The 25,574-nt window shown below is 38.9% G+C and overlaps 1 protein-coding gene across 1 annotated transcript in view; it reads right to left on the reverse strand.

The window, feature by feature from the left end:
• The window catches only part of CAMTA1 (calmodulin binding transcription activator 1), a 490,798-nt gene that overhangs the window by 443,728 nt on the left and 21,496 nt on the right, over nucleotides 1-25,574 (reverse strand). The window contains exon 3 of the mRNA XM_026085647.1: nucleotides 11,115-11,233. Within this exon, the coding sequence (XP_025941432.1) occupies nucleotides 11,115-11,233 (119 nt within the window). The remainder of the gene's footprint in view (nucleotides 1-11,114; nucleotides 11,234-25,574) is intronic.

Here is a 25,574-nt window from a genome sequence, read left to right on the forward strand (position 1 = left end):
TCAAATCAAAGTTCTTGAAAACAGACTATTCCCAATCTGAATACGGCAAAGCGCGAGATGCTTCAGACATCAGAACCTTCTGCAATCACAACTGTTCTTTGACTACGAAGATCTACTTTTATTTTTAGCGCTAATTTTTTAATTTCGCTCTACAACAGCTTATGCAAGTCTTTCCATTCCAGCATATCCTTGCAGCATTGGTTCCTCATCAGACAAAACAGGCTTTTAGAGCTCAGCATAACAAAGCAACTTTGGGAAGCCAACTCACGACGCCAGCGCTTGAGGTATGGCGCGCAAAGAAAGCGGTATGATTATGCGACTGGTGAGTTACATTCATTACGGAAACTATTATTTAGGAACACGTAACTGTCAAATGGGCTTTGGTATAACTTCTATAACATCTGTTTTCATGATAAGGATTATATGCTCATTTTCAAGAGTTTGCTTTATGCATTGTTACTGTGGAAGTATTGTAATTATTGACACATATATACACTGAACTACTAACATCATAATGTATCAGTTTAACACTACAATAAAAGAGTAACTTAAATGTAGTTACTGAGACAAAGTCCTCTCCTGCTAGAATTTCAATTATACAGAAGCTTTATTAAAAAAAAAAAAAGAAAAAGAAATCTTTGGTACCCCTTTTCAAGTAAGACACAGTCAATTATCTTACTGACTTTATGCAGAAATGGTATTATTTACATCAAAAAAATTTAAAAGCAAGACACCCACAAAAGGCATTATATTCATTTTTATTTCAGCATTCCTCCCCTGTCTCCCTCTTTCCCTGCCTACCAAGACACTAAATTTCAGAAATCTTTCCTCTGGACCAAAATTGCTTTATGTCTGAAGCAAAGAAACCAGCAAAACCCACAAAATTTTGTCTTAATAAAGAAATCACTAATGATACAAAGTCTATATATTCAACGCTGAAGTGCAATGCAATGATTTAATCTGCCAGTGAATTTTTCCAGAAAAAAAAAAAGTTCCACCTTTCTCCATCATTCCTGCTTTATATATATCTTAGTTAAAAATCAGCTGAAGAAAGATTAGTGAAGTTGGATATTTTAATAACCCATTCATCAGTAATATCTGGCAAACTCTCCTAAAAAAGTTACTGCCACTTGTTAGAGCTAAAACTAAATTCTTGCCATTGTTTCCAACATTTACCAGTTGGAACTCCTTATAGCCACGTTAACCCAATAACATCTTTTTTTCTCTCTCAATTAACATTCGATTTTACTCTTGCTACAGTGTAATTCTCAACTACTTGAGCATTAAAATAGACAATTGTCAGAGTATCTTATGATATGGAAAGAAAAGAGATCCTGTCAGCTTAGAGCAAGCAACGAATAAGTAGACTTTAAAAGAACCTAATGCTCTGCCTTTTGCCTCACCTCTATCCCAACCCCAGATCATGGCTTGGTTGTTGTTTTTTTTTTTTAAAACAATAACAGATACAGTAGTACCTCAAAGACACATTTTGGGGGGAAAAAAAGAAAAAAAAAAAAAAGGTTTTTTTGCACAGGTGCTGCAATGAGCAAGAGAAGGCGGACTGGTTCCCAGAGCAGCCGCCGGCCCCGGCGCAGCCCGTGGGCACCCGGCGCCGTGCGGATCGCGCTCTCCCAGAGAGGCGCCGCTGCCTACGGCCTCCCAGGCTTCTCATCAGGAGAGAAGCAACCACCTAAGCAGCCTGAGCGTGACAAAGTTCAGCTCATTTCTGCAGAGGTGCTATTATTTTGAGAAAAACAGCGTGCACAGAATAACGTGACTAAACATATCCGGATACAGAACGTTTCCCAACAGTCCACAGGCAGATGCCAAATCAGAAGCAAAAATGCTGCTGCAGGTGACGAAACGTGAGGGGGGGGGATGCTGCTGAAAGCACAGCAAGCAGAAAGCACTAGATGTTTCTGTGAACAGAAGCCAGCTTTTTCTCTGTTACTTGATCCACCTGCTAAGGTTTGGTTGTTTCATCACAATTCAAACTACAGATTTTTAAGACGACTTCATTTTCGGGGAAGTGATTGAGAAACAAATCAACTTAGAAGCAATTTAATGACAAAGCTAAGATTTTCAATGACTCAGCAAATAATTAAATTCAGAAGGTATTAATGCTAATCTTGTTAATAACACCACCCCCTACATCAAAAATTCCCCAAAAGTTAAAGAAAAAAAAAATCCCACCTTTCAGGTGGTTTTGCACTGTTGGACAAAGTCTCCTAACCATTATAATTTCAGGTTTGGTTTACAATGACTCAAATTCAGATGTCTTACCTATTAATGCAAGTGGCATGTTCAAGAGCCTCCTTCCAAACTTTATCTATAAAGTTTGCATAAAGATGAATTTTAAATAATTCAAAGAACATTTTATCCACTGAATGGCAATAGACTTTGGTTTCCTAAAGTGATTTTGAAAACTGTACTAATATTTTTTTACTATAACTTGAAGAGTGCTACTCAGATAAAAGGTATAAAACATTTTCCTTGAAGTTTGTGTTAGATGAGGGTATATTTTTCCTTTTCTTTTCTCTCCTCCCCTTTTCACAGATACAATAGGAAACCCGCTAAAAAAGGGGTGCAGGGGAACCATTCAAGGGATGGAAAAATAAGAGTTTGATTTAAAAACGCATTTCACCAAAACATGTCGCAGCATCACTTTTGCACAACATAAAGCTTGTAGGTTTTTTAGATTAGTCATTTAACTGTCCACTACCTTGTTGATACTGGTAAATTAACAAGTGCTGTTTCAACTGCAAAACCTCCCTGAATGAAAACACGAGCTTCGCTGAAGCACTTCAAATACCTACTTTAACAGCAGCTAGACAGGCGATCCCAAGGCACAGGCTGCACTCGGAGCGTTAGCAGGGAGACGCTCTGAAGCTGCGCGAGGCAAAGTCAAAACCGGCGAACACAGAAAGCAGAACCACCACCGCACCCACGGCGTTTTGCTAGCTCAACTCGTTGCCTGCTGGCCAGCAAGGAGCAGCAAGGGCTCCTGTTTCTGTGATCCATGATCATGCCTGGTAACAAGTAGGTACAGGGGCTGTTTTCAAAGGAAAGAATTAAGACTTTTCTTTTTCTCCCTTAATGCAATAGCTCCCCCCGACTCTTCCTCCAGAGTGCACTTTTTTCTCCAATGTCCCAGTGATTTTCTTTTGAAGAAAAGAAATTTGTGTTTTACCCTGAGTCCTTTTTCTCAAGTACCACCCTTGAACAAAATCTTCACTTTTATTTGTACTAATTTTTCCATCATCTCTTTTTTTCTTTCTTTCTTCTAAATCCCTTGATTTTTCTCTTCTAAATGAAATAGTCAATCTCGGAAGTACCAAACGCGAGACTGAAAAGACAGGATTTCAATCACTGACAAAATGTAATAGCCTCCGTTTCCATTCATTTGGCAAGTGAACCAATTCATTTGTGTTCATATATGCTAGTCCCTGGCAAAAGACATTTAAATTGACTTTGTAAATTGACTTTGTTGTAACATTTTCCTTGTAAAATGCAGTACAAAGTACAACTCGCATAACATACTACGGAATATTTTACTTAGTGCTGGGCAAGCCAGAATCTCAGATATGTGATGTAACAGTAATTATAGCTACAGGTTTTGCTCTTGCTCCTGTAGGTAAGCAGCTAAATGCTACTCGAATTCATGCACTCTGCTAATTCTCACATGTTAGAGGAACGGTTTACACACTAAGTAACTCAAAACACTCTCTGTTCCCCCTACCCTGGATTTTGTGGTCCCTACATTATTTCTAATGCTGCCTTCCTCAAAAGACCCTCCTCAGTACCAACTGGTTCTCCATAGCATGCTTTCTAATAAAAATAAAATAAAAAACCTGATAGCATGCACGGTATGCTAGCCATAGGATACCATATAGCTACCTCATGGAGATGCATACCATAAATAGAGATTTGGAGAAGTTTTATTACCCTCATATTAAAAGGTTTATATCTGGCCTCCCGATTTTTTTTTTTTTTGAAAGATGTTTTCATGTAAAGACATTATTGTCCCCTCCACTCTAACAGAGATTAATCTTAAGAGTTAAAACGGTTTTAGGCTCCTTTACCAACAAAAGAAACCCTTAAAAATAGTCTTAACAGAGAAGATCCCTTCTGCCTGGAAGCCAGCTTTCACTTTTTCCTCTGTTACAAAAAACCCTCAAGGACAAACCTGACCAGGTGACGCAGAAGAGGTCTTGGACTATCACTGGGCGCAGGCTGCAAGAGACTAAAGTCCAATTTTTAAAACCCAAACTGTCTATAAGCTGACTAAAATAATGTTAGGCAGAAGATAACGGCAAGATGACCAAACAGAAGATAAGTCTATATAGGGTAAGTCGTAACAGTTTTTGAGAAGAAGCAGCCAGCAAACATGGTATTCTACCGGCGCTGACAGTCCTTCAGAGGACCGAGAGCCCTCAGACCTGCATCTAGAGGAACGCTAACAAGATTTCACCAGCAGCCGACACCACTCCACAAAGCAGCTAGCAAAGAGCCCGCAAAAGTTCCCAAACTAGAGGGTAACTCCTCATCATGCCTCTACCAGAAACACGCAGCAGAACACCAGTGACTTATTTTGATATCTTATTTGTTAGAAAGGAACACCTGAAAATTTCAAATACACACTATTAAGTTTCTAGAAATTCTCTAACTATTATTTCAACTCAAAGTTACCTCATTAAAAGATAAAGGCTAGCACAATGAATCATTAAAGGCCAAGCAAATCTATTACTTACAACTCTGCACATAAGGACTGTGATTGTAAACACAACTCAAATATTGCACCCCTATTTCATATAAGGGGGCTGAATGACACATCTTCAAAGGAATTTGTCTGGGCATTTGAAACAACAATGCGAAAGACAAAATGAATGGCCCAATATTGTGAAACTCTGCTTCTACAAATCATTTTAATTTTTACCCTTTAAACTCATTAAAATCAGCAAAATTATTCATCTGAGCGCCTCTTCAGCACTGGTCCTTAAATTTCTCCTTAACCCATTAGCAACTACAGTACAGAAAATGTCATACTTGGAACGGCTGGGATTCAAAGCCCAAATTTTCTTTGATGCACAAAATAAATTTTAGTAAAACCATATTGTTGTATTTACAAAATGTTATGAAAAAAAAAAAAGAAAAAACAAGTATTTTCCATCTGAAATAGCCATTTAAAGTTTGCTGGGAGACTTCATTTTTTTACCCAAGAACTGTTCTCACCTGCTTTGTCAATTCATGTAACAAAACAGTAAATGCATTTCCTGAATAAATCTGCAAAAAGCTCTTCATTAGAGGAAATCTATGCAATTACATCCCTATATATAGTAGTAGGTGGGCATTCAAAGTGAGCAAGGCAATACTCAAACTGGATCAGTTTCATTTCAAACTTACTGCTAGACAGACAATATTTCAAAATTTGTAAAGTTTTCAGAGGTGTTTTGATACATTCCCCATATCAAAAAAGGTCACTGACTTAAACACCATCAACATATGTTTTTAACTTTGTATATAATACTCCCAAACTACTATGAAAGAATATTTAATTATTGAAAAGAAAAATGCAAAAGAGTTAATTTAATCCACTCAGATTCACTCAGAATAGAAACGGGAGGGTGGTACATTATCCAGGGCAATACATTTTCATCTATTTGCCATGCTTTGCAGGACTCGCTTTGGTCCCAGGGCTCCAATACATTAAAAGCACACAATTGCAAGATCAGCCATTTTTGGAGACTTATCATTATACAATTACAACAATGGCCCTAACATTAACGAAAGGGAAGGAAAAAGAAAGTCAGATTTTCATAAAAGGGAGTTGAGGACTCTTTCTCCATCAGAGCACAAATAGCATACCAGGTATTACTGCTTTTGTTTAAAATTGCCAAGAATGATAACCTTGCAATTTTGTTAAATCACTGGGCATGCTCAGATCATTTACTAATTATGTAAACATGACAGAGAAACAGCAAAAGCAAAGCCAGCAGCAGATTTTCTGCTTTGTACATTTCGCAAAGCACAGAATTTCATTATTGATTTGACAAAATAAACCCACAATGAAGTGCTTCTGTTCAACTGAAATTTCTCTTTCACTGATCTGCCTTAAAGCATAATCGTTCTTGAGGAAAAAGCCCCCCACATGCACTAGACCACATCAGTCAGGTATGCGAACAGTTTAGTCCAGACTCTGCTCTAACGCTTGTGTAAAACTATTTCCCTTGGAACTTGCTTTCAAAGCTTTCTTTTTTTTTAAACAGTCTTTTTCTTACTTTTTTTGTTGGTCAAGGTGATGGACGTGCATTTGAAATTTGGTGAGAACTGGTAAATATTTAACTAACCAGTAACAAGCAAAGCCAGGCCATGCAAGGATGCAAACGAACACATGCATGTTCTTGGTTTTACCGATGCTCTGGCTGTTCCAGCACTCAGCAGATGCTGTGTCTTTAGCTTGCTACTTCCTTTCATTCACAAAAATCTTGAGTGACTTGTTTCAGCCACCAACACAAGACAAACACAAGGGCAGCCCTGCGGGTCGGACCTGCCGCCCGCCTAGGCCAGCACTCTGCGTCCGTCGGCGGCAGCAGGAGATGCTGCTTAGGAAGTGTGTGCAAGCCTCACCGCGACCTCCCCCCGGTATTCCTCCGGCATCCTCCGTCACCGGATTTGGGAAGCTAGAGGATGCACGCCTAGATACTACCTCTGCTACGTCTGATAGGGTTTTTGCATGCCTGAGCTAAGAGCTGAATGAAGTTTCTCAGCACCTGATACACTTCAAGTCTTGCACACATGCCTTTCACCCTGGAATAGCCTAAGAAACGAGGCCCAGCGCCAACGATCAAAGAGACAGCAGCCCATGAGCCAACCTTCTCCAAGGACACAGGCAGACAGCATCACGCCAGCCAGAGTTACCGTTAGCCAACACGACACTGAACTGATCTGCACTGCTCCGTCAGAGCTAAACGGTAATTTTTAATGACCGTTTCAATTTTTTGGCTTATGGAAACTCTTGAAGATACCTAAAACCTGTGATGACAAGCCAGACATGATTGCATTTCTTCACTATGCTGGAAGGAAAGAAAAATTGGACTATATGAGAGATTAACAGACTTTTCTTAAAAAATTATTTTCTCATTGGCTAAATATTCTCTATGGCTAAATTTAGTTTGCATTCTGAAAACGGGCACTAAGAGTTCAAGCAGGGTATCTTTTCCAGAGCTGTGAATTCTCCATCGCTAGGAAAGCAAGTAAACACAGCCGCGGGGGTACATTTAGCTACAAAGACAGCGTTAGCTATAAGCTTTACGAGAGACTGATGCTTCTTTGAGTAACAGCAGGTAAGCTCAGCTCCTGTCGGCTTATGAACCCTGCCGAGACAGGAAGATCTCGGCTCGCTGCGAGGTACAACTCCCCCGGGTACCGATGCTCCAGAGAACATCTTCCCAGGGCTGGGGCACTGGACTTCCACAGATTCGCTCATTAACAGTTTGAAATCAAAAGGTGAAATGGAAAGCAAGAAAATTCATAACAACAGCATTTGATAATATCACTATATTTTATACTCCACGACAACACAAGCAATAGACAATTAGTCAAAATTAAATATTCCCATTGCCCTTGAGAGATCACACAGCTGATGTAGTTTAGACTGAAAACATTCTGACTTTTAAGTATTGGCAGCTCTACAACTGCAAAGGGGAACAGGCAGGGTGAGAGAGCAAAGCACAGGAAGAATTTAAAGAACAGTGCAATAGAAAATAATTGTTAACATTATCCAAATAGAAACTACAAAAAAAGCCACTTTATGGAAAGTCTTTGCTCTGTCAGCTCACTAAAACCAGAACCAAATTTCTATTACACAAATACTAAAAATGGTCCAAAACGACTGACAACAACAACAAACAAACAAGAGCAAGGAACTCCCTCACACAAACAGCTTTGCAGAATTTTCTGGCAATTAAATAGCTTGTCCTAACCTGAGAAATCTCATGAAAATCCCTCTTCTATCTTCCCCAAGAGCAAGATAAACAAACACACACAGATTCACAGGCATCTTAATAAAAAATGTAAAGCTACAATTAAATAGCTTGGCTAAATCTATGATTTTCTATCTCTGGTAAAAAAAATTAAATTACAAGGAACACTTCCTTCACTGCAAAATATAAACACCATAAACTTGATTTAAGAAGAGATGACATTTTGAAATGGAAATATATTTCCATCAAACATTTTAGTTAAAACTGCATAATCTGACGGAAAGTAAATATCTTAATAACATGTTCTGAGCATTTTTAAATGCTTCATTTCTCTTGCTGCTCATTGCATTATTTTACTAGGTGTAAAGTCAACTACAACCTATTCAGTTCTTAAAGGATATTGTTTCTCCATTCTAATTACCCAAACCTCAGCAACATATGACCATTATCCTCAATCTACAGGCAAAAGTGTTCAAAAAAAAGTTATTTGCCTCCATTCCCATGGTGATGCACTGGTAGAGGAAAGACCCAACCCCAACTGCTCCTCGGCCTCCGTGTTAAATGGTAATACCTCGTCTGCAGGAATTATCAGCAGAGCCCTAGTCTACACGTTAGCATGTAACATGCGCCCTTTACACTGCCATACCAGCCTTTGCAATTTTCTAAACCCCAAATACAAATAAAAGCCACGTTTAAGTTTCCTTGAAATATTTCCAGACAAAAATAACAGAGAAAGCAATGCTGCGGAGTCTGCCTGATTAGTGCGGCTCGTGCTGGGTGACGAGGGCCCAGCTCCCGGTGCCTGGCCGCCGTGCGGCGCCTCGGCGGGTCTCAAGCCCCATCGCCCTGCGGAGCTTCGCGGCCCCCCGCGCACTCAGGGCACGTCCGGCAGGGCTGCACGTCCGGCAGGGCTGCACGTCCGGCAGGGCTGCACGTCCGGCAGGGCTGCGGGAGCCTAACTCCCCGCGGACGCTGAGGCAGGGCGGCAACGTCACAGACGTTCAGGTCTCCAAGTTACTTGATGCATTTTATTTCTTTCGTACCTTTTAATAAACCTCGCTATTAGTGAGACTGCTTGCAAGCACTACCCGTCACTTTGAAAGCAACGCCAAGTGTCTGGAAGCAGTGCTTTATAAAACGTGCTTTCCTTCCGGATTTTAAACCCGTGCCTTCAACAGCATGTTCAGAACACCTCTGGAATCAGATGAGAAAAATGTTCCCTTAGGGGCAATTCTGAAATGTAGTCCAGCATTATTCAATTATACCCTAGGAAAAAATTCAAGTCTTATAATAATGACTAGATTTACAAAACTTTCAGGTGTGTGGGGGGGGGGTGGTAAGCTAAGCTCTTTCCACCCCTGTAATTAATGTGAACTTTCCAAGACTTGATCGAGGCAAAAGCTTTGGCTTTTTTGCTCTGAGCCAATGAGGCCAAAAAAAACCCTCCAGCCCCCACAAAAGCTCTCCCTTTTAAATTATTTAATAAGGAAACTGCAACCAAAACACCGCATATGCAGACATAGATGACACCACTATTAGTCCAAGTACAGACTCAGCTCCTTGTCCCCACTGAATGGTAACCACAATAACAGATTTTAGAGGTAAGAGATACAAATGAGAATGACAAACTTCACATTCAAAAACACAGAGGGTTTTGTGGGGGATTTTTTTTTTTAAACTTACCAGATGATTATTTAAGATTATTAGCAAACCATCAATCTAGAATTGAGGTATTTGAGACAAACCCACAGAAAAAACGTGCTGAAAAGCAAGCACTATTAAAAAAATGTTAATTTTGCCCACTATCGGAAAAGGTGACACGCTTACTTTGGTAGTAAGACTACATTCCCAAACTTTTCTGCTAGCCTAAGACACCTTAAAAGCACCTATGCTTTCCAGTTTACATCATCATGCTTATTAGGTAATATTTTCAGTGATATGATTAGCTTTATTTGCCACATTCTGCACCTTGGAAGGCTACACACACACACTTGCTCCAAAAGAAAAGCTTACAACCTGTGTGTGTAAGCATATACACAAAGGTATAAACCTAGGACAACAGAAATACTAGGAAAAAAGGGACCAAAATCATCGAGCTGTTTCCAGTACTAAAAAAGGAGTATCATTCTCTCACAAACCTGTGTTCAGAGCTTTTTCTCAACTGTCTTCATCGAAACATCATCTTTTAGAGTCACTGGAATTGCTATTAGTCCATGCACTATTCTCATTAGAATAAATGCTGTCACAGAATAAAGTAAATTGCAACCTACATTTTTTAAACTTATATTTCAATTCAAGTGACCCAAGACAAAAACATCTACACAAAATAGCAAATGCCAGCAACTTCTCAAAAGACTCTATTCATTCTGTCATAAAATATTGTATGTTAAAAAAGATGCTTGAATTTAACTTTCAGACAAAAGAGGGGAAAAAAGAAGGGGGGAGGGGATGAAGTGCTCCAACTCTGACAAACATATACATGAACTGATACTCGATTCTGAGTTCAGGTAGCCACTTGCAATCATTAAAACTTGTAAGTACAGTTTTTGTTAAATTTTAAATACTTCTATTTCATTTCAATACAAACATAATGCTCAGGTTAACAGGAGATATGCAAACACATTCAAAATAACTGGATTCCTGTATAAAATGCCCAATGTGTTTTGTCTCCTGTCCTTAACAAAACTTCTCGAACAGGGACAAGGTAGTCAGTTCTCAAAACCCTATTCTCAAAACATGCCTTGCTTTCTGGTCTGGAAGACTATCTTTACACATTTGCAATAGTAAGATAACATTTTGTTTAACACGAGCAAAACATCTTTTATTAATTTCCAACAATTTTGAAACACATCAATAAGACGATACAAAATTGGAGTCTTTGAGATAAGCAATACACACCCAAGCAATGAACTTCTACCATATGATTACTCGACTTCCACATTTGTCTTTTTAAAACAAGCCCAGTTCAAAGCTTGTTTTCAACATTTTATACTATCTTATTATTTAAAGAACAGGTTTCAGAGCAAGTGAATTCATATTCTGTTATTTACATGGCATGCTCCCAAAGAAAAGAAATAATCCATAAGCACAAGAAAACTAGTATACTTAAGAATGAATAAAAGATTTAACTACCTCATTAGTGTTCCAGCGGTGCCTCTCTTTTGGTAGACTTGAACATTTTGGTAGACATTCAAGCAGCTTCTTCGGTAAAAAGATTTTTACATGACTGCCATTGCTGTTCCCATGATCATCTGGAAAGAAGAGAACACGTATGATGCATATATAATAGAAAAAGTGGTTTCTATTAGGGGACCCTATTTATACAAGACTTGGAAATTCACTCGTTCACTTGTCAAGAGCAGGTAACTGGTCACAGCAAGTAAAAACATGACTTCCTCTCGAAATTAAACCCTTAGTTCAGAAATAAAAAATACATATATATGTATATTGTACATAACAATGCCTATTTTAGCTTATTAGTTTCCTCAGTGAGGAATATTACAAGCAACAGTGACAAAGCATTATAGAAGTTGTGACCACATGGGGGTGGTCTTCCAGAAAAGGCGTAACTTAAGTTTGCACTAGACAGGATTTGCAGGTAAATAAGCACTGAACTCTAGTACCTGCTACAGTTTTGACAAGCTGCAGCAAAAATAAAACTCAAGGTCTTATTAGTTGCCTATGCAGCCATTTGCAACTCTGAAATGCACCATATATATATATATGATTAAAAACAGGTTACTTCTCTTTCCACGCCAGCTCAGAAAGTGCATATAGTTCCTCAAAATGGAAATGAGGTAGAGTGATAGAAATCCTCCTACCTCACTGTACCCAGATATCTCAAAAGCAGAAATACTGAAGAATAAAAATTATTCTTTTTTGTTGCTAAAAAGGTAGAAGGTGCATTGATTTCTCTTAAAGACAAAACAAAAAACCTGAAACTCCAGCGACAGCAGCCTGGCAGAGGTCACGTAAGCATTAATATCATTTTGTTTTTCTGTGCATTCTGAACTGTGCATGTTTATAGACCAAATCAGTGCCCACAGAAAAGGGAGCAGATCAGCAGGATAAAGCCTTCACGCTGCAGAGTCTAGGCAATACTATGCAAAAGTTTTAGCGGGTCTCTAGCTCAAGCCTCCCACCCCTGCTTTCTTCCACTATTCTCACACTTCTGCAGCCCAGTATATCACGTATAGACTTTATTCACTTTCTTTATGTACCTTACAAAGTTAATTTCTAGCAATTTCACATCTGGAAATGCACAGAAAAAGTATATTACCTTTTTTCTTTTACATATCTGTACATTTTAGATCATAAAACAGATGCCAGCATCATGTTAGAACTCCTTTGTAATTATGGGTTATATAGAAATTTGCAATGACCCATATCAAACAAAAGGGGATCTGGGCTGCAATCATTTAAGAAAGCTGAATAAGAGTGCAAACTAGTACTAAACATCCCTAGTATTTTAAAAGCTTGATTATACTCTTGGATGTGTCAAGTTCAACAATATACACGCTTTTAAATCAACTACTCATGCAAGCACAGCAGATTAGTTTATAAGATAAGCAGTGATGTGTATGATAAACGTGAGCTGCTCTATAATTTATGGCGACTGCGTATTCAGCAAGTTATCGGGAAGTTTACTGTATGACTGCATTAGACTAAATCAACAGGGTTGCCAAAAAACAAGCAGGAAGGGTTTAGCAGCTCCAGACAAGCTGTTTCAGGGCTGCCAAGAGACAAAAGCCTAGCTGTCAAAGCCCGTCTCCTAGTTCCAGTCCAGGAACCACACGCTCGCCCAACTCGCCCCGCGCAAGGCCATCGCCGGACGCTGGTACGAAGCCCATCCTGTGGGGAATGAACAGCCGCTGGGCCACCGAGCGAGCGATGGGAATGACCACGGGAGCGCAGAAGTTAAGCCCGCTGTGACAACAGCGCTGCTTACAGAAGAATAAATGGTTCCTCCCTCCTTCTTCAAATCTTCAAGATTTTTTAAATTAAAGAATACAGGAACGTAGACAGCCTTCTTATGCTACTCAGCCAAAACATCATCAAAATTTATACACACTGATCTTCAGAGTAGCGGTGTGACATGGGCAAAACGGTCTCAACTTGGAAATTTTACTTAATCTATTGCCAATTAACAAACTCTTAATGAGCGATTTAGGTATTGAGGAAAAAACACACACACACCTTTTGCCCTCCTTCCTCAGGCTCAGTTTCAGTCAAACACCTCTCCTCCCCACCGCCTTGGAGTGGAGGCGCCACGTGCTCCTGACTGGCTGAAGTTTTGGGGCGCAATGGGTTATTTTCATCCATTTCAGAGGCAGCCGGGCCCAGCTGTGAGTGGCACAGGGCAGTCGACGGCCTCCTCCCATCCCGCGGGCCACCCCTGCAGCCCCCCACTACTGAAACCCTGCAACTCATGCCCAACACGCACAGAAGGGCTGATACCTCCTTTGGAGGAAGAATTGGAGCACAAGATTTAACCATAGTTTCATGCTTCTCCCATCGTAAACAAGCAGCTGCACAGTATCAATCTTTGTTAACTCATACAGAAATCAGGAAGAAGGTTCAATTGTTTTTATGCTATTCCAGTATTTCTAGTTTGACACTGAATATCTCAGAGTGCTTGGCAAAAGCAGGTTGCTCTGTATGGCTTTTACGGGGTGGGGGGAAGAGTCCAGGGTGCTCCATATATGTGACCATCATCTTCACTATTTCCCATTACCCGCTTTTTTAGCCCTTCGAAAGCTTCACAAATACGCACTTAATGACACAATATTATCTGTAAAAATGGAAATTCACATGGGGGTTAGGAATTAAGCTTTCCAGGGCCCCATCATGGTGACAATCACCTAGTAACTCATAGTCTGAGATAGGTCATCCAATTTAACTGGCATCTACTTAATGTTTGCTATGTTAATTTTATATCGTTTTCATTTCTCATTCAAAATATTGCATTGCAGTACATTCAATTCATTAAGAAGCAAAGTATTTTACATCAGACATTATTACTTTTATCAACCAAACTACATCCCAAGTTACATTTCATCAGCTTATTTTCCATAGGCACATTTTAATTGACATTAATTGTATTACTTTCCTTTACCTCCATATCAGTCAAGTCCTCTATCATTCATTCCACTATTTTGCAAGGCTGGCAGAACTATAATTATTCAGCTCATTTTATTAACTTTCTTTCACTGTCATCAATTATCAGTATTAATAATCCAGAAAGTGCCTAAGGACAGATCCGTTAAAAATGTTTTGGTACAAGTTATCAGAACCTGCTGACTTTAAACCTTCTAACTCATATTGTTAGTATCTTGAATCTTTGCATTACTATAGCAATGAAAGGAACTTCTCATTGTCCTGTAATGTGGCCACTATATGTGGCCTGCTCTCACAATAAAGCAAAAATATATGTTTAACGCTTTGCTTTTCTGCACTTAGTAATGACACTTCTTTGTTCCAAAAAATCCCCAACACAAAAAACAGTAATTGTCGCTTTCCTTGATCGCTCAGGCTTTTCATTAGAGAATCCTCTAGCTGTATAGCCAGAATGACGCACAATAACCATGTTACATTAAGCGAATGCTAAATTCGATGATCTCTAAAACAGATCTGACCTTTCAGAATGACAAAGTTGGCCAACTAGTTATGAAGATTAAACAAGAAAGCGTCACTCTACATGACACATACACATTTGCTTTAAAACTTGCTTCTCCATCCAGTGTTGTAGAATCATTCACAAAAATCCTAACTCTGAAAATGGTTCTCCTATGCCCCTCTACCACACTTTATGACTTGGACTTTGAACGTAGAGATGCACCACTGTATGGTCCTACATGCTCAGACATACTTCTGACAAAAAGTAAGAGAATGTCATACACACATGCATACCTACTACCTATTCTATTTTCTTCTTTATTTTGTGTCAGGAACAACACTAATCCACTATTTCTGCCATGTCCGTATTTCACGGCGGAAGAAAACCTGTGTAGATTAACAGCCAAAGCTAGGCACAAAGATGAGGACTATCCTCCTAGCTGCAGCGCTGGTGTTCGTGGATGACCTTGGTCTCTCCTGGACTTCCATTCCCATGATTCAACTTCCTTCTTTGTAAAGTGGCATCAGTAGATCTCAAAGCATCGCGTAGGATCCGGCATCACTATATACAGACCGCTACCAAGAATCCAAAATCCTCCAACTGAAATATTGCTTTGCTACTCACGTTCCTCACAAATAATCTCAATCCTTTTAATTAATACATGTAAACCTTTAGGGAGATGGAGCACAAAAGAGTTGTTGTCTTTTAGTCTGGAACACAAATCTCATTTCTAGTCAACCTGATTCACCCACTCATCTACCACATAGTCTTCTGATAAAGTTAGAGAAATATGAATCAATACTATTCAGTATTCATGCCTGACACAGAGCACCAGTACATTCCAGAGGGAATATTTTACATTTATTTAGGACTAAATTTTCCTCTGTAGTTAAAAAAAAAAAAGTTGCAATTTCACAATGCTTATTTGAGCTTATTGTGCAAATCCAGGCCAGATTTGTACCTGAACTTTTTTGCTGGTATTATTTTTGCTATGGGTGTGACTTATGACATTGTGATCTGCAAACCCTTCTAGTGTCAATAAAAAGTGCTTCTGCAAGCAAAGCTGCACTTACACAAGGAGGATTTGCCGGTAAAGCTGTATCGACAGGGTTTTTTTTTTTTAGTGTAAACCTGGCCACAGTTCAGAAAAGATTCCCAAGGCACGAACAGCCAATTTTGAAAACTATAATAAGGAAACTATATACTAAAATAAAGCAGCCTACAATGTATCTTGTTATGATTCGATATGAAAATATGAATATTTAAGTTCCATTAGCAATCTTCAGGAAATATTTATTAGTGAAACAAAAACTCACGTGAAATTAAGTCTAACTATTATAAAGTTCACAGAAAGTTCTGTATTAATTATACACTATAAACCCTTTGTAATTTTATGGGTTCGTTCATGCTCCTTGCACTTTATCCTCCCAAGGGATGCAACATGAGCCATAAAACTTTAAAGCACACAACAGCAAATCACAGAGAGTCTCCAATCCCACCCTCCCTCTCCAAACAACCTCCCCCCCCTTTTTTTTTTTACTGGTTCTTAAATTTTCTGTGATCCAGAAGGTGGACTTAGAACTCTAGACAATTTAACTACCACAGTTAATCAATATAATATGTAATTGGATAATAGAGAAATGGCTGAATGGGTGTTGATCAATTACTGATTTGCAGACAGTTCTATATTGTATATAGACATAAAGAATAAGCTTATAAAACCACAAACAGAAGTTTTATAAATCCATTACTATCAAGTAACATCTTAGGGTTGGCCATTTTCTGAGCTACCTCACAAAAGAGGTAAAAGGTGTTTAAACGTTACAAATAGGTGCTTACATATATAACGAATAGTTAAAATTATAATGTAATTATTAGCTACTTAAAATGGAATGGGAGGGCATCAAGATATTCAAAAACATCATTTAGCATACAGCTTCTTAATAAATAGAACCAAGTAAATACAGTTCATAAGTGGTACTTATACAAACACAGTAAATGCAAGCGGCTTGAAGTTATTCAGTCATTGATGCAATGAAGTATTGACTTAAGCGATACATCCTTCCTCTTCACAAAATAACAAAAGCATGCTTTATTTAAGAAAACTCAGTAGCGATAACATCAATACCCAAAGCAAAAGCATAAATCTCACCATCTTTTAGATTTGCCTTTCTCTATTCTATTGGCATTCCTGAAACTCTTCCTCTCAGGGAACAAATTACAAGCAACTTCCGACTCTTCACTTTGAGAGATTTTATATAAGGAAATAGACAAAAAGTTAACATTCATATTTAGTTCAAAGGAAGTTAGTATCATATTTTTCATGTTCTTATTTCCCATGTATCCATCTGGTTCTGCTATGTCCTGGGAGACAGATACATAGACATAAAGTCCTATATTCTGTCTACATTTTCACTTGCAGATTTCTGAACACCAACAAAATCAATACATTCAATCTGGCAAAATTAAATGTGAAGAATTATCCCTTCATCCAAATATCCAAAACACTCTGGCATACTATTTCCAATAGCTAAACTTTGTTCCTAGTAGTTTGGATCAGTAAATAAATAGTGGTATAATCAAAATCAACAGCTTTTGGTCTGTTTTCCAGAAATATTTGGATGATTACATTCGTAAATTTCTCAGCAACAAAGATAGATTTCTAAATATCAATTAAGTATGACTAAGATAATGTCTTTCTAAACCTGCAGATAACCAACTCCAGTTTTCCAACGCTGTGATAAAGCAAGGCTTCCCCGGGTTCCAGCATTTGGGTCAAAAGCTTGTCAAGCAAAGAAGCTCCTAACAGGCAGACGACTGTCATCATGCTGCCCCATGGCGAAGCAGAGGGGCACCAGAAAAGGAAGCCTGCAGACTGAGAGGGAGCCACGAGGGGGAAAAAAACAATATTGGCAAAGGTAAAGAAATATGAAGGAGGAGCAAGAAGAGGAGAAGAGGACACACAAAACAGCACAATTGTAACCGCTNGGGGAGATGAGGAAAGTCAAAAAGAATCAGGAAGACTTAATACAAATAATAGTATCGAGGATGATTAATGAAATAATTTTTCTCTATTATGTTATTTAATCTAACCTAATTTCTTAAAATATTTTTGATGAATACTTTGCTACTATGACAAGCTCTACAGACCATTCTGAAACTGTAACAAAAATACAGTTAAAAGTCTGCTGCATATTATCTTCCAGGTTCTCTCCAGCAATAGTATCCTATTTGTAAGCTATTTATCCTTTCCACATAGCAGAAAGTTTCCTGACATTTTGTAACTGAATTAAATTTAAACAATACAGCTGTTACATATGTAAAACCACAAATGGTATGTTTTGGGGAATAAGTGATAGCACAATTCTAACTACAAGTTTTCTCCTTTCAGTAGCAATTGCCATGTACGAATGTGCCTTAGTCCTTCCACAGAACAGATATTAACCACTCAGCAACAGCACAACTTTCCCAGTAAAACAGGCATCATCCATGGGCTAAAAGAGACACACCTGCTTTGTTTTTTCTTCTATGGGAAACGATAAAAGAAAAGACTAGATAAATGTTGACAGAACGACTTCATGTGAAATAACTGGCAACAAGCTGCAGGACAAAGGGCAAAAGACTTCATTTATGGATTTTCACACATTAATAAGCAAACTGCCACCACAAAGTATTACTGGCAATTCTGAATGTTCAAACAAGTTAAAACTGTTGTCAAAATATTTATGTTAAGAGAAATCATCGTCCTGTTTATATTTTGCAAGATGTATGCTTTAGATTCTGCAAGATGTATACATGATGTTTAAAGACTTATCTTCCTTAGAAGAAAACCACTTTTTCCTCCTACAACAAACTCAAACTTATAAAAAAGATTTGAGTAATATCATCCACTATTGCCATTAGGTATGCATAAAAGGACAGTATCTGGAAAAACGTGTTGTAGCATGTGCTGTCAGCTTTAATTTCTCCCAAACAAGCTCATCTGCCATTTGAAAGAGCAAGTACTGTAAGTTATTTTCAAAATTTCAAGCAGGTCCCATATAGTTCCTCAGCAAAGGTTTTGGTTCTTTTTGCTAACATTTGACAGCTTGCAGTCTGAAATCTATGCTATTGGAGACTGCTACAAGTAAAATGGTATTATACTGCCACAGTAAAATTTTAGAGCACAGATCTGCCACAGACCAACAAACAACTGGATATTTCTTCTTAATGAAAACCTACTTACTGGTTGAGGTGGTCAGATTTACACAGTTAGCTATTCCTTTCTTGGAAATACCTTCTTAGAAATACTCGGCTTTATTATTGCACTTAGAAGTACAATCCTAAACCAGCAAAAATGGCTACCTCTATTTCACAGGTTCCTCTTTTGTTATCCTATTTTAGCAGGGTTTTTTTTAAGCATCCTGCTAAACATACAAGACAAGTGAGAATGTTTAGATATGGAAGATGCACAAATGTAACTTGGCTTCAAAAACAAACTTTAGGAGTACAGAAACTGTGTAGCTACTTCTGCATCACTGATTTTTTCCTGCAGATCATACATTTAAAATCCCAAAAGTATGCTCCCATATGAGTTCCACTTTGCCACTTTTAAAAGTGACATTAGGATGAGAAGGCCAAAGCTCACCGCAGCTAGCAATACATTTGCTTTAGAGGTGCCATCAATTCCTTCTTTCCCTCCTTAGTTTTCACTACAACTCATCAACTTGCAAGTGGGTTAATACTACCTCTTCCAACTCAACTTCACATCAACTTTGACCGAATAAAGGACAGCTAATCAAATGCTCTTCCAAAGTAACAACCCAAAAGGTACTGGTACTTTTTTGTTGCAACAAAAAAGAACTAACAAAAGCAACCTACAACATTTGGGAATCAGGAGCACTGTAACCACTGCTTTTGTGCTGTTCAACCCCGACTTATCCTGTGCCCAATATACTACTGTCAAAGTTCAGAAGCACTGTGTACCCCTGGAAATTTCCACAATCTAGCTACTTTCTATTTTCTCCAAAAGCCCTAGAATGAACTGCAGGTAGAAAGTTCTTCTAAATATTGTCAAATAGTAAGATGATAGCTGGAAGAAGAAGAATGAAAAAAACAGATGAAAGGGGAGATTTATTAAAAAAAGATTAAGAGTTAAACACAATAGCTTACTTATTACAAATGCCTTAACAATGTAGTGATACTCGGGCGGTATTATTAATCAAACATTGCAAACATAGCAAAAATAAAACACATTAATTTATATTGTTTTCATTACTGCAAACCTTCTCAACACTACTATGAAAGAAATTTTCTAAGAGTCCCAAAATATCAACTAAACCTAGTGAAATTAATTCCTTTAATTGTAACAAAGTGTGGAGAGATGGTAAAGGAGCATGCAAAGTTGCAAAAGAGCTACCAGCTTCAATACCGTATCAGAACTGAGCTCTCCGTTCCCAGTATTAAAGACGGTGCTGGCTCAGGCGGTGCCATACCTGCTCCTCAGCACACCCTGAGCTTCTTGGCAAGCGGCACCTTGAGCATCGCCTCGGGCACAGCACAGGTGCTGCGATCCCAAAACTGGAGCTGTCATCAGAGTACGCCAGCACCCAAAGGCATATTTGCCTTTTAAACCCCACTGGATTTAAAACTTAGGTTAAACACACTCCAGCGTTGAAGGGAATGAAGGAAGCTAGAGAAGAAAAAGATGAAAACAACACACAAAGCGAGGAAAAAAATAAAAAGAAGAATTCCCTAGGTAAGGAACAGGAAAACCAGGAAACACTGCAAATGCAAGAAGCTGCTGGAAGCACTGCATTTTAATTAACCAGGCACAGTACTCCACAACGCACTCTGCTAGCCTCATTTCACTCCGTGGAAAGTTTTTCTCCCTGTAGATATATTTGGTTTATTGAAGCAGAGACAGAGGGGACACTAAAAAAGGAAGGTCACATTTCAATACTCTTTCTGAAGACTGCCCGGACAGAGAATTAGGAGAGCTATTTCCCTTTCCTTCTTCATCTCTTCCTTCAAACTCATACCTTTTTTTTTTTTTTAAATGCAGATCTTTAGAACATTACTTGTTTGAAAAGAACCATCTAAAAATACATAAAGTAACATAAGTTTAGCATCTAGTTTTGAAAGAACAAATGCATTTTTATTTTATTTTAACCTTACTTGTACATAATCATTTTACCGTTTCCTGATGCAGGAAATGAATCCCGACTTACAACAACTGTAGGGGACCTTCATACAGTAGTAGCTTTAAAATAAAGAAATAAGCAAACCAAAAAAAAGTAGAACAAACATGTTTGGCAAGACCATTAAAAAACAAGAGAGATGTGGAATTAGATTTTAAAAAATCCGGAACTTCAAAAAAAAAAAAAAAAAGTCCCATGCCTTATTTCAGAAATCTTATGCATGGAACAGTTATACCTATAGTACAAAAATCACTCAACAAAAACTCGATCCTCAAGAACATAGGTAGTTCCTACTGTTTGGAAGAAGTGAAGTGAGTCCACTTTCTTCAACTGCGCAAACACACTGCTTACTGACGGCTGTGCGAGTTTAACAACTTCAGCAGAAGGCAGTTCACTTTCTACCTTTGACTTCAGAAATTCTGGTAAAATTCCAAATGCTGATATTCAGCAAAAATTCTGAGGGAAACAGTACACTAAGCTGAGTGTCAAACTGCTTCTTCACAGTGACAGACAGATCTTGCCCAAAAAAAGAGCAGACCAGGGAATGAAGCAAAATCCTCTCAAAATCCACAATCCATCATACAGCAGGATAAGGTTTGTTTAGGTAACAGAATGTTATGTAACATTTCCACAGAAGGAAGTAAATATTTGCAGTTTAACACTGAAATCGAGAGTGTTTTGTTTTTAAAAGGTATGTTTCCAAAACAGTTTCTAAGCTTTTAATAATATTTGAAGTTAGAGCTTCCTCATTGATCAGTATCAACAGTGAAGCCATCAGTTGCCAAACTCCCTACCATTTCCCCCAACACCCTGAGGAAAAACCACAGGTTTGTGGAAGATGAGAACTTGCCCAGGCAAGCTATGATAAAGTGGCAGATACAGCCAGTTGCACAGCTAAACCCGGTGAAGTCTTGCATTCCACTCTACTAAAAAATAAATGAAAGTGTTATAACCAAAACATCTGTAGGAAGAGCGCATTTCTGTTAAGTTTACAACCCTCAGTTTAGTTCCTATCATGGCCAGCAAGCATAGAAATAATTACCTGTGGTTGATCAAGACAATTATGATCAAGGCAACCAAATTTATTCTGTTTAGCACTTGGTGAGGTATTAATGAAGACCATTATTGGAAAGCTTAAAAGAAATCCAAACAAAAAAAACCAGCAACACACGCTTTCGTAACATGCTCAGAGTTATATATTGTCAGTCCATCTAAACACCAGGCTGCGTAATGCCACAGCCTGGTAGCCTACTGCTGTCACCCCGAGGTCCTTCCCGATCGGAGGAGAGAGGGCTCGAAGGCACGAACCCCGACCCGCCGGGCCGGCCTCTCCCCATCCTCGGCTCCCGACTCCAACCCCAAGGCCGGGCAGCGTGAACATCCACTGTGGTTCCAACATCTTCATCATCCTCAACAAAAAGTTAGTCAACACAGAAGTCTCAACTTAACTGATACTAATTTACAGTTAGTACCGATTTAATACAATTTAATTGATGAAACAGGGTTGCAGCCGATACTCTAAATACAAAAATGCAGAATTCTCTACAAAAGTTCCAATACCCCAAGAAACTGCTCCACAGTGCACCAATCAAAAAAATGTCAAATTGACAGAAAAAATCCATGCATCTCACATATCCCTGCCCAAATATTTACATCACTACTGACTCAATGTCTCAATACTTCTTTTTAATCTTGTAACGTACCTATTAGCTTGAATATTAAGTGTGTCAAAACTCAAGCGACCCTTTGACTGCTCTAAATGTTTCTGTAGAACATCTTTTGCTTTAGTTCTTCCAGATCACAATGTGGGAGTTGCTAGGAAAAATTCTACCTAATATGACTTTCCCATCCATTGACCTTGCCTGAATTAACGGACATTAAATTCAACAATCAGGTATATAACAGAACTCAGGGGGTACAACAAATAAAATTGCCAGCTCCTGAGCTGGCTGCACAACTTAACTACATGGGCACCATTCCGCTGCATCTTAAATCTATCAGTTTCAGACACCCATTCATTGGAAAAAAACAGAAAAAGGGAAGATTCTCTACTGATAGGTTTTTTAGAAGTGGCTTCCCACGAAGTTTTCAGACCCATTACAACTGCCAAGCCGACACCTCCCAGGTTCAGCCCCCCCGTACAGGTTCAGAGACACCAAACAGCCGCTACCCCAAGGGCGGGCGCAAGAGCTGCTCAGGCACCAAGCCCAGCGCTGCCCTGCCTAACGAGACCGGTAAAGAGGGAGCTCACCCACGCTTTCAGAGACACGGAAATCTCCCCGACAGTCAGCAGACAGGGAATCAGTCTCACCTCTGCATCCTACCTCGTGACAACACCTTTCTACTGCCAGCCAGGCACGAGGTGCTCTGCTGAAAGCCTGACAGGGAAACTCAAAGACAGGAAAGGTCTTCAGGGCTTTGTACTTTCCAGAGCTGTTCACAAGACAAATGTTTTCACTGCACCACTTCGGTGGTGGAGGAACGGATTTCTCCTCTAATAGAAGCAGCGTTTTTACATGCAACTCATCTGCTGTCATTTATGAACAAAAGTTTTAAATAGCAAAGCAAGGAACGTCAGGTGACTCGCATTCTTTCCCCAAGCATCAGTACTACTGTTGAAACGCTTGTGTTGGGTCATGCTTTAAAACTACTCCAATCTAAGTTTTTGTCAGGCAGAGTTTAAGTTTAAGGAATGAATGGCTTATACCTTGATTCCTTGAAAATATATTACAGAACTAGGTCAACCTGGGGAAAATACACTGTGAATTTACTATGAAAAGAGCACAGAACTGGTGATAAGCTGAATTACTGAAGACTTTTCCCTCCCACCTAAATGATACCGCCTGGGCTCTACACAGGTATAAATAACTGAATCAACTATTAATAGCTAGGTAAAATACTTATTTATAATGTCAGACTTTAGACACTCAAACATTGGACATAAAAGTCAATTCTTCCAAGAATCCTTACACATCACTACATTACAAGAGCAAATGCTGACCCATCTTCTCAAAAAAAAAACCTTTAGCAGCCCACAAAATATTAGTTATCCATATGAAACATGACAGAAGTTGCATTAAACAATGAACATAAAAACAAATTATCTTGAAAGCTAAAGAGTACTAATCTGCATGAATCTTTAAAGTCATAGCTTCAGTTGTGTAAGACCAACCTTAAAGCCTGTGCTTTATGTAGAAAAATGTCATTGTACAGTAGCACAAAAAGCCTGAAAAGAAAAACAAATCAGGGCGCACTTGGGTGACAATAGTTCTATCAGTGAATTGAAGAGCTTGAAGCTTAGCAGTTTGAACTATAAAGTCAAAACATAATCTAATTCTCTTCTCATCTACACCAGTTTGACCCAGTTGGCATTTTACTACCTCAGTGGACTTAATCATTTACTTCAGCATAAACAAGAAAAGAATGAAGCCCAGTGTCTTCCAAACCACGGCAAAGACGGAACTCAGGAGCTTCAAAGAGATTAATAAAAGATGAAGCTGACAACATACTCGTACTCACCATTATTATTTAAAATTTATACTTTTGAAGAGCATTGAGATTTCAGCATGCTGGACAAGGTCCACCCAGAAAGTAAAACAAAGGCAGTCAGGACCACAAAGGATTTACGCCTGCTAAGTTTTAAGAAACATAGAAACATCCCCAAAATGCTTTAAGCAGAAAAACTCACAGGAAGAGGTGGAATAATGACCACTTTACCTTAAGAAGTAGTTTTCCAGGTAAAAAGTGCAAATGGGTTAAAAGGGAGAAAGTAGAGAGTATTTAGAGCTGTCTACATTCGCTATAATGAACATGGAAAAAATTTGTATTAGACATATTTTTGAAAAAATGATTTAAGGTAATACTAAAATTTGATCATAAATTTATGAGGTATAACTAAAGTTAGATAAATTTTAGTAATGCGATTCATTAGTGGCATGATATAAAGTATCTCTCTCTCTCTCTCCTCACACCTGTATAAAATGGAGGCCCTGACACAAGTAACCAATTTTATTCCACAACACAAAACCGTATCTGAAGGGCTCCCAGCACAATGAGCCCCAACTCACTCTCTTCCATCAGTCACTACCATGTTAAAATAATATCACTAACAGTATTCTTCTAGAGGCATTATTTTTTGCCATCCATGCGAGGCCAGTTGATACCTTCCACAACACAACAACAAATGGTTTTGGCAAGTAACCGTTAGGATTCAGAAACCATTGGGCATTTACAAACTATTGGTAAATATTTCTTACAGGACTTTTTTGGACAAATTTAGGTTAAAGGGAAAAAAAAAAACACCCCAAGAAAATTGACTGCATAGATTTTGTTTACTATCTGTTCTCTTCCCTTTCTTATGTGAGAGGGTTTACGTTTTGGTACCTACCGTCACCATCAGAAATCCTACATGCAATCGTATGCGGTCTAAATCTTAACTTCGTAGTCGAATCTCCAGATTTTGGATGAACACGGGTGGAAAAACAACAAACTTCAGGACTCGGAACACAGACTCTGGCAAGCACACACGGCCGCACAGATTTTAGCGTTGTGAAAAGCACCACTTAGGGAAGAAGTAACTCGCCACCGAAAAGAGCAAGAAAAGTACGCTAAGCTGTAAAGGTCTCGGCCGGCAGGTATTTCGAGGACGTTACCAAGCGCCAACACCCCACCTTCCCCCGCGGGCGCGAGGCAGGGCAGCCGTGCCCGGGCTCCCGCGGACGGCGCGTCACCACCCCCTTGCGGAGGCCACGCACGCCCTCGCCGCGGAGCCCCGCGCTCCCCCCGCGCGACCGGCTT

This window comes from Apteryx rowi, unplaced genomic scaffold, assembly GCF_003343035.1.
Source record: "Apteryx rowi isolate R43461 unplaced genomic scaffold, aptRow1 scaffold_67, whole genome shotgun sequence".
Taxonomy (NCBI): Eukaryota; Metazoa; Chordata; class Aves; order Apterygiformes; family Apterygidae; genus Apteryx; species Apteryx rowi.